Here is a 10,659-nt window from a genome sequence, read left to right as displayed (position 1 = left end):
TGCCTTCGATGCATGTGTTTGGAATTGCTGTTCCTCAACCTGCAGAAAACCACAAAGGAAGGTTGGTTAAGAGAGTCATAATTTCACGTTATCTGAAAAAAAGGGTAGAAATGCCTCCTAATGATCAAGTCTTGCTTGCTGGCTACTTAAAATCATTTAGGATACATGTGGGTGTGCCTTTGATGCATGTGTTTGGAATTGCTGTTCCTCAACCTGCAGAAAACCACAAAGGAAAGCCGGTTATATTCTAGGAGAGTCATAATTTTACGTAATTTGAACTAAGATTAGAAATGCCTCCTAATGATCAGGTCTTGCTTGCTCTTTATGGTCTGAGCTGGCTACTTAAAATCATTTAGGATATATGTGGGTGTGCCTTCGATGCATGTGTTTGGAATTGCTGTTCCTCAACCTGTGGAAAACCACAAAGGAAGGTTGGTTATATTCTAAGAGAGTCATAATATCACATGACCTGAAATAATGTCTCGTTATGTTCAGGTCTTCCTTGCTTTTTATGGTCTGAGCCAGCTACTTAAAATCATTTAGGGTACATGTGAAATAAAGTTTAGTTTCTCAAAAACAGATGAGTTCTCTCCTGACTTGTACTTCTAGATTTTGACAAGGATTCTCAGCACATTCTTAACCTGAGAAACAGAAAAAAAAATGTATGAACACATTATTTTCCATTTTTACTGTTTAGAACTTCATTATGTGGTATTTAGGAATAATATACACAACATAATATTTCACTGAATTACTCTTCTTGAGTTTTGTCCTTGAGGACATGAGACCTAAAGAAAGTTAGCAGGACTCTCCTGTCTACAGACCTTGGATCAGGCCAATAAATTACGCTCCATAAAGTTAAAGAGCAGGTTTCTAATTTAAAACCCATCATAACAAGGATAAATATATTGCATATCCTTCTGAGATTCAGCTGGTACAAGCAAACCACCTATTCATTCCCTGCTTTTTTTCATGCTACATAATACTATTTTTCTGTTATCTGATCTAGAGCAGTTCAATGAATAATAATTTCTCACTGAAATATAGTTGGCAGCTACTCCAAATACAGGTACCCAAATCCAGGGCAGAGTCTTGAAAAACACAGGAATAACTTCTGACTTAGTGTCACATCACTCCCCAGTAAACGTCTTTCAGAGAGCTGCTGCAGAAAGACAAAACACAGGTCTCTGAGCACAAACAGAGGGCAGGACTGGAAGGGTCATTGGTTTCCCCATTGCTTATGTGGCTGAAATGCCTTCACTTGAATTTGATGGGATGAAGACAAGCTATTCTTACTCCACCATCTCTGCAACCCCCAAAGAAAGCTGTGCTATGTGCAGTTGGGTTCAAGAGTGGGTAAACACACTATTTTATAAAAAACAGCTGAAATGCTAAATCTATCTGTGCCTTTAAAACAGTCACACTTTGCATTCGACGCTGTCTCATTGTTGTGCTTCTTTTTTTAAAAATTTCATTGCAGCAGCATCTCAACAAAGTCACAGTCCCTCTTTTAGAGTCCAAGTACGAGGAGTCAATCACCATCCTAAGGCCACAGAATGTGGAGCCTGAGTAAAAAGCATAAGAACAACACCTCTTTCATGAAAAGCATTTGAACTCAGCCCAATAGCAAGTCCTAAATCACTTGAGGAAAATCTTCAGGAGCCTCTGTGGTGCTGTGGACAGATGTAACACATAAGCAGGTGTTAATGCTCAATGGGTGGCAAAGGTTCCTCCTTCCACACTCCATCTGTTCTCCAAGTCAGTTTTGACCTTCAGCCAGTGAAAAGTTCATGTGTTACTCTGAAAAAATGCCACTGAAGTTGGAAAGGGCTGCAGTGAACGAGGAGAGGGAACAATGCCAGGAGACAAAGTGGAACAGATACATTGCCTTCAGTAACAGGTAAGAAGAGAGTAAAGGAATCAGAAGGAACCTTGTAAAACAAAGGAGGTATCAGAAACCCAAAATACCTAAAGTGCCAGGACACAGAAGTTCTCAGTGTAGCTGTTCTTGTGGAACTAACATGTACATGTGCATCTATCATTTTAATTCATCACTTTTTCACTGATCTGGAACAGAAGGCCAGTACTGAAGAGTTTCAAACAAATTTTACAGTGAATTTTTGGAAGTTACATTAAAATTTAAACCAATCCTAAGAAATCAATTCTGTAACTATACAAAGTTGAAAGAGAGGTTCATAATTAAGAATCTCTCCCCCTCAGCTTTGATGCATCAGCATAACAACGTACTAAAAGCTAGAAGGAACTGAACATATCATCCCAGGCTCCACTGAGAGATAAAATGCTACATGAATCTTAAAACTAATTCCTTCCAACATAGTTTGAAGTTGAAGAAGTAGACAGAGAGGAGGGACACGAGAATAATGCAGGAGACATGTTAAATGAATGAATTCCCTAGACTGCATGGCATTTACTGCAAGAGAAAACAATAACAGCTAAAAAATATACCATTAACATATCTGACAGGGAGGCAGAGGTCTCCAAAGCAGAAAAATGCCTGGGGTAGAACTGGGGCCCCTTTGAAGTCAATATTACAAATTTCATTGATTTCAGTGGTGTCCAAATTTTGGAAACATATATGCATGCACACACACACACACACACACACACACACACACACAGACCCCTTGTCCCCAGCATTAGCTTTCAACTCAGCAGCAGTTCCAGTGAGGCCAGGAGGACTAACATGGTTAAAATAAAATATTTAACCATATGCACGAGTGCTTCTCTAAGCTGAAGTTCGTGTCCTGAGCTATTCAAGGGAGAATTTAAGTTTTAAACCTGCACTCAAGTCTTACAGAGTTCAAGTAAGGACTACACATCCAAATAAACACTTGTGAACTGCACCTTCGTTGAGTGAGGACTGGCAGTACCAGAAACCACATTACACTTTTACAGTCTTGGGATTTCCTGGATGTTAAATTAAATCTCTTAAAATATTAAGCAAAACAATGAGCTGGTGATGGCTTAAGGAATTGTTACTGGGATCAAGTAGAAACTATTCCACTCTGGTGGTTGCTCAGTGGTGACCCAGGGGTGCAGCAGGATTGCAAGTGCCTAAATATTTTAGGAGAGTTAACTGCAACAGCTGCCTCAAGCTGGCACTTTTCTGATGTTAAAAAAACATATAGGATAAGATATTTGGCAACCATTTATTTGTTGTTGTATTTAAAGGTCAGTACTGGAAGTAACTTAGAAATATCTATACTTTTCAACAGTGAGGAATCTACCTGTATTTTGCCTGATGTCCAAGTACAGCTCTTGATACTTTACTCTTTTTTTCTTAGAAAACCTTTTCTCTTCTGGTATGTCATTATAAAGGACAACCCAGATAGATGGGACAGATAACCTTATAATCATATAAACATAAACCCACATAAAATACTCCCATTGACCTAGTTTTAAGATTTTTACCTGAGAAAATAGGTCAAAGTTTGGCCTAGAGCTAATTCACACCTGTTTGTTGTATTTGTAATAACATGCCAAAGGAAAAAAAAGGACCTTCATTTCACTTTCTTCAATTCAGAGAGAACACTGGTTTCATAGACAATTTCTAACAACAGAAATTGCACCAGGAAAAGAGAAAACAGGAAAAACCCTCCAAAAAGAGAACTATTATCCAACCTTTATCTTGCAATAAATGTTCTGCAGGGATGTCCCCACAGCACAGAGCTGTTCTCCCTGCCTGCACAGAAGGGCAAGAGCACCATCATTCACAGGGTTTCACCTCAGATAAATTATGACCCCCCAGTCCTGCTCGTCAGCAGAGATCAATATCTCAGCTATCACACTTTATCATCTTTATAGAGAAGAGATGAATAAAAAATGATACTTTTAACTTGGAATAATTTAATGAGAAATGCTCAGCTATCAAACCCTGGTCCGAAGAAAAGTAATAATTCTCCTTGACCCGAGCACTGAATCATGATAAAAGAAGTAGAAGTGCAAAGAGTAATGTGTGTAGTAGCTGAAGATCTTGGAAAATGTCACGACTCTACTCAGCACCTTGTTCCACTCTGCTTTTCAGTTATGTGCAAACAGGTTTAGAACTAATCTTACTTACTGAGTGTGTGTAATGTACTCTCTTAAAAAAGTAATTGTAACTTGATTGCATTTATCTCACCATTTTTATTTAAAGGTGCTTTGCCTTGAATTGACTGTGGATTTGCATATTTTATTGAGACAGCTTATGATCAAACTCATCAGGCACTGCAGTTAAACACTGTGTTTTTCTAGGAAAGCATGCCAAGCATGCAGTGTTGTTGGAGAGAAAATGGTCTGGGGAAAGAAAATTAAGGAACTCTGGGCCTGAGTACTGCTTTCCAGAGCTGAGGGAGCCACAGGATGTCTGGACTCCTGTGGGGAGTGGAGAAGAATAGCAATTTCTGAAAGGTGATTTAGCTCTTAACAAATCTTCCTCTGGGAGCATCTCAGTTTCTAATTAAAGTGACTAAGAGCAGGTCCTGGCAATTTGCTCTGACAGTGCTCGGTGCTGAGACTTCTGAGAAGGGAACAGGAGGTTTGTTCTGAATATCGCGTCATTGAAAACACTCCAGAGCTGAAAGTCTCCTTCTTTTTTGCAGCCACACTCTCTTAACTGGTCTGAGTGACATGTAGGACACAGCAGACATAGGGTGGAAGTTGGGCTGCTTCATATTGAACTTAACCCACAAATGTCCTTTCTCCTTGACTTTCCTTTCCACAGTGCTCCAGACTGTCCCAAGACCCTATGAAGGGAAAGAGCAACCACCTGGAGCTAAGGCTTGGAGAGAATATTCAAAGGCCCAAGTGCCTTAAGAGCCTGAATTGGAGTTTTTATACATGGTTTAGAACCAGAATTTTAAAAGTGTGTAGAACAGGCTGAATAGTATCTGCTTGAGTTTTTAAAACATCTGAAGTCTAAAAGGGTGTTGAAACCAATGGGTGTTAGGAGCTGCAGTAATCCTGGAATTCTCAGGTGATGACAACCTTTCCTTGTCTTAAAGCCTAAGAATTGAGGAGAGCAATCACAGAGGCAGCTTCAGAAACTTGTGCTCTCTGACTACACTTTGGGTTTGCTTTCACTAAGTGGAGAGAGTTTGGCAGGAGTCTCCCTTGTGCCCTTTCAATGGCCCTCCTTTGTCCAGAAACTACAGAAGAAACTTAGGATATGTAACCATTACTGTGCTCTATAAGCAACCATCAGAGGAGGCTTTGATGAGACATTGACTCTGTCTTGCTGAAAAGGAAATTTAAGTTTCTGAAAGCCATTTTGGAAGCACAGCTCTTGGCTCCTGCAGAGTCTCAGAAACTGTCAGGTTGACACTTTACTTATTATTTTTCTTTCTCCTCACATCAATACTTCTAAAAAGAATCAGGGCACATAAAGGCTGCAAGACTCCCTGAGGGCTCTTTGGAACTGACACAGCTCTTACACATCAAATGGTCCATTTTTCTCTGTTAACCCTTGCTTCCAGACAGAAAACCTAGTCAGAAGGAAGGAAATTGGGTTCTACAAGCAAACAGAAATTGATATAGAGATGAATCAATTTAAAGGAGTAATTTGAACTGTTTAGAGTGAAAATAGCAGGATGTTTCATCTTTCAGTTAAAGAAATTGCAACATGTTTTGAGGTAAACTCCAGACTTCAGGTAAAGAGCACAGACTGAACACAATTGCATCTGTTGATTATCCTATATGCAATAGGCTACTCTGCCATTCCAAATGCTGCACAGGCATGTATTACCAGAGCCCTCTGATACCCTCTTTTTCTCCGATACCTTTAACAGTTTTCTAAGTCTTACTTTAAGTCAAACTGTTATCCTTTAACACAAAATTTTTAACATATTGCTGACTTACTATATATACAGACTCAGTAGCATTTAGGGTGGTTGTCCTGATTAACAGCAGCTTATTCTGAAGTTTTCTGTGCTTTGAAATTCTTAACTGCTACTTCGTTTATTCTTATAATGTGCAAATCATCTATTTAATACTGTCAGCAACAGGGTCATTCTCCTACACGAAGAGTTGTGTACACATCTAGGAACAATTAATAGAATTCTTTAGCCCCATTCAGATATTCATTCACTTGCAGAGTAGTCCTACAAACCAGCTGCAGGAAGTAATATCCCCTCCCCACCATTCCCACGGCTCACATAGATCAAAGAAAATGATATGTCAAGGTCAAAATTTGAAAAGAGGTCTCTCTCCTTGTGGAAGTACAGGAGCATTCAGCAAAACCACACCTTTTCAAACCCCTTTAAGAAATGGCAGCGTGAGAAACATCCAGGAAGACAAAACAGGCCTCTCATGTCATCAGAGGATGCCAATCAGTGATACACACCAACACTGTCTGTCATGAAGCATAAAGTCTGAGGCCAACAGCCTAGAAACATTGAGGGCAGACCACCAGCATCTGCATTTTCACATCCTCCCTGGTGTCTGTTAGAAAGGAGGTAGCTCTGCCTTGTCGTTTGAAAAAAGGAAATGGAATTTGGCTTTCTCCCAGCTACCTTTCAGAAAAAGAAACCCACTGCCTTTCAGTGGTCTCACCCTTCCTCTTCTTATAAACCAAGCATCAGCATTTTATTTCTCATCCCAAAGCAATGTCATGCACTAATGCAAGACTTTTATAGCAGAAGGGACTGAAAAATAACCACCTTTGTTCTTGTATTCAAATTCTTATGTTATAATATATGTAGTGTTTTGGTTTTTTCCTTGCTTGTTTCCTCTTAATACATGACTGTGAATTTGCCTGATTATTACAAACGTGTCACAGAACACATGACATAGATGTATCAAAATTATGGCTATTTTTACATTCTCTGTCATTGTTCATTCATTATTATGTTTGACCATGAAACAAACTGTCAGGATGTGAACGAGTTCTACTTTTTTTTTTTTCATCTGGCTTTGGAAACTGGGAACAATTCACTCTCACTGTTGAACCACTTTGAAACTCAGGCTTGGATCATATTGAGAACACAACAGAGAAATACCTGTTCATTCATAAATTTTTACTAGTGATGAGAGCAAGGAAAAATATCTCTAACTGTTCAAGCAGGGGGCAGTGTAATGCTGATTTTCAACAAGCAGTTCTACTAAAAAGAGAGAGAAAAGCTCTGAAAAGAACTAGTTATCTCGGTTCTGGCTGTATTTCATTTTCCCTATTGATGTACTCTTTTCAGCGCTCACTTCTCATGGTTATCTCAAGACAAGAAATAACGTGGAGAGAAAGACTCCTGACAACTGTTAGACCCAACAAGCTGCAACAGGCGTGGTACAGTGCCCCATATTTACACCTTTCATTTTTCCTCATTTACGGAAAAGCAAACCCTTCAAAATTTCACCCAGCTACTAAAGGAGACAACAACGTGGCTCCAAACCATGTGGTTGTTGAGAAACCACAAGCCCTCCACGTTACACCGAGCCCGAGCACGTTTGTGCACATTCCAAGGGTGAAAAGCCAACACGACCTCACACGCAGCCACCGGCATCGCTCGCACCACGCTCAGGCTTGGGGGGCACCGAGACATCTCTAACCCCCACAAAACTTCCCTGTGACGGGCATTGGAGCCAGGGCACTTCTCGGAGGAGATGCTCGCAGGGGCAGCACTTACATGTGCTCGTCGGGCCGGCTCCGGTCAGTGCGGGGGAGCGGTGCGGGCGCGGCCGCCCATGGCCCGCGGTGCTGGGGGACCACTCAACCACCTCTGTCCGGGTGATGAACCTCCTCTGTCCGCGGTGCTGGGGGACCACCCAACCTCCTCTGTCCGCGGTGCTGGGGAACCACTCAACCACCTCTGTCCGGGTGCTGTCCCTCCGCTGTCCGCGGTGCTGACCCTCCGCTGTCCGCGGTGCTGAACCTCCGCTGTCCGCGGTGCTGAACCTCCGCTGTCCGCGGTGCTGAACCTCCGCTGTCCGCGGTGCTGAACCTCCGCTGTCCGCGGTGCTGAGCCCGCTCAGCGGGGCCGGACCGGGTGGGCACTGCCCGCGGTGCCGCAGCCGCCGCCGGAGCGCTCCAGGTGGTGCCTCATCCTTGTTCCCTCTGCCCGGGCACAGCTCCCCGGGAGCGCCCGGGATCCGCTCGCTGGAGGAAGAGCCGGCTGCGAGTCTGGCATGTGAGTTGCGTTGTCCTGCCCGTCTTCCCTCCCCCTCTTCCCACGCCGTTGTCCTCCTGTTGGCGTGGATTCGATGTGGTTTCAGCCGGAGCTGGAGGAGTGCCCTGAGCCCTCCCAGGGGCTGCCCCGGAGCAGGCGTGGCAGGAGAGCCTTCCCGGGGAGGGCAGGGCTGCCTCAGGCTGCCCCGAGGGCGGGGGGTCCGCTGGGGGCTCCCCCCCTCACACACCCCACTCCTGCCTCATCTGGCTGTGCCCCCCTCCGCTGGGAGTGCTCAGAGCTGCTTCTCCCCATCTGCCGTGCCCAGGTTCATTTTATTCCTTACCTAGGAGATCTTGTCTCCTAGGAGGTGGCAGAGAAGGGGTGTGTGCGTCTGCGTGTGCCAGGAGTGGAGGGAGAGGGAGAACGAAGCCAACATGCAAAATAATCAGTCAATGCAATCAATCCCCTCCCTCGCATGATAGAGGAGAGGTGCCAGAGGAAAAACTTCAAACTGCATCCAGGAGCAACGGTGCACCATCCTGCACTCTATTCCACGTGGAAAGAGCAGGTGTTCTTCCCAGCACCACTGCCCAGGATGCTCCCACTGCCTCCCACACAGCTGCATTCCCACAGGGCTCTCCAAGCCCATGACCTTCCCTGTCCTTCCCCATCCGTGCAGCTCCCCTGCCCCCTGCTCTGCCTTAGCTGGATGCAGATTCCTCCCCTCATCACACACCCCAGTGCAGTTACCAAACAATGCCATCCTGCCTCACCTGTCATGTGTCTGGGAGTTTAATCCTGGAGGAAACTCTCTGCTTGGAGACGTGCCTGTGGCAGGCAGTGCAGGGCTCTCTGAACAGCACACACAGGAAGATGGTAGGATGTTGATTTGCCCCAAGTTCTCCTTCTCCCACCCTCTCACAGCACTGGCTGAACTGAGAGCACTGATTAAGAGGAGTTTTTCCCCATTTTTTCAGTCTCAATCTGTGAGGATGAGATCCTCTCAATCAGCTGAGGGTGTTATTTCATGGAAACACCTCAGGGCACTGACCATTTAGCAAGGACCACTGAGAGCTTGCTGTGGCTGCTGTAGTGGCACTGTAAAAGCATCCCACATCACACCTTTCAGAAACCTTTAAAGACAGCTGATGAAGAACTTTCATCCCACATCCTTGAACAATTAAGTTACTTTCAGCAGCCTGAGCTGTGGTCACAATTGTGAGGAGGGTAAGTCTTTTCCTACAAAGAGATTTTGTCCTAAATAGGGGGGAGACTGTATTAACCTCTAACTATCATGGGCAGCACCCACACCTGCAGCATTCACTGCACTCTGTTTTGACTCTGTCCTCTAAAATGCACTGATTCCTTTGTTCTTGTCCCCATTTAGAGCTTCTTGGAGCTCACTGAGAAATTCCTAAGGGCCCATCTCTGTAAACACATGAGAAGGATGTGGCTGTTACCAGGCTCAGGGGAGAACAGCATTCTGTGGGGAGAGACAACCTGTGATGATTAAAAAAAAAAAAAAAAAAAAAGAAAGGAAAGGAAAAAAAGAAAGAGACTCCACAGCTACATACTTACTAATGCTGTTGAGATAAACTTGAAATGATAAGTTGCTGCAAAAACACAAATCTCTGCTTTAGGTACCTGACACAGCTTGGGGTAGAAGCAACTTGGACAATTCTTTCTCTAAGCAAAAAAAAAAAATAACCTTCATAGTATCTTGGTATTTGTCTGTGTGCTGGTTTTGCCTGGGGTAGAGTCAATTTTCTTTGGAGTATGAAATATGAGTGTTTTGGATTTGGAAACTGTGGATAACTCAGGGATGTTTTTGTTGCCATGGAGCACTTACAGAGTCCAAGCTTTTTCTGCTTCTCACCCCACCCCACCAGTGAGGAGGTTGGGGGGGTATGAGGAGTTTGGAGGGGGTACAACCAGGACAGGTGACCCCAGCTGACCCAAGGGACACTCCATACCCTGTGACATCATTCTCAGCAGATAAAGCTGGGGGGTGGAAAAGGGGAGATGTTCAGAGTGATGACACTTTTCTTCCAAAGCCACCATTACATGTGATGGGCTCTGCTTTCCTGGTGGAGCACCTACCTGTCCATGGGGTGGGGTGAAAGAATTCCCTTTTTTTGGGATGCTTGTATGTGTGGCTCTTGCTTATTAAATTGTCTTTATATCCAGCCATGAGTTTTCTTACTTTTATCCCTCCAATTCTCTCCCCCATCCCATTGGAGGGGAGTGAGGGAGTGGCTGTGTGGGATGAGTTTTTACCCAGGGTCAAACTGTGGCTGTCTCCCTCTTTCCCCTTCAGGGTTCTTTTTTCTGTCATTGACTTATCTGTCACCATGACAAACTACTGAAGAATCAAATGTGTTTGCAGAATCTTGCATTAAAAGTATTCATTTATATTTACATTTTAAGGCTTGGGAATAATTGCAAAAGATTCACCTATTAATTTTTTTTAATAGATGGGAAATAGAAATTAGACAAAACCAGCCTTTAAAAACTTATCTTATTCAATACAGAGTTTTGCCAGGTTATCTGAAAAATATTCATT

The 10,659-nt window shown here is 43.6% G+C and overlaps 1 protein-coding gene across 2 annotated transcripts in view; it reads right to left on the bottom strand.

Moving 5' to 3' along the window:
• Positions 1-9,993, bottom strand: part of TRPC7 (transient receptor potential cation channel subfamily C member 7) — a 72,243-nt gene extending 62,250 nt beyond the window's left edge. Inside the window, exon 1 of one of the 2 annotated variants that reach the window (XM_027643730.1) lies at positions 9,946-9,993. Coding sequence is in view for 1 of the 2 variants with exons in the window: in XM_027643729.1 (XP_027499530.1) it covers positions 7,617-7,618 (2 nt within the window). In the remaining variant the exon portion in view is untranslated. Of the gene's footprint in view, positions 1-7,616; positions 7,629-9,945 lie in introns of those variants that run through there. The other variant, XM_027643729.1, reaches the window with a different exon arrangement.
• Between the last annotated feature and the right edge of the window lie 666 nt (positions 9,994-10,659).

Source organism: Corapipo altera, unplaced genomic scaffold (assembly GCF_003945725.1).
Source record: "Corapipo altera isolate COAL_440 unplaced genomic scaffold, ASM394572v1 75, whole genome shotgun sequence".
NCBI lineage: Eukaryota > Metazoa > Chordata > Aves > Passeriformes > Pipridae > Corapipo > Corapipo altera.
The sequence above is the reverse complement of the archived record's forward strand: the minus strand, read 5'-3'. Positions and strand labels throughout refer to the sequence as shown.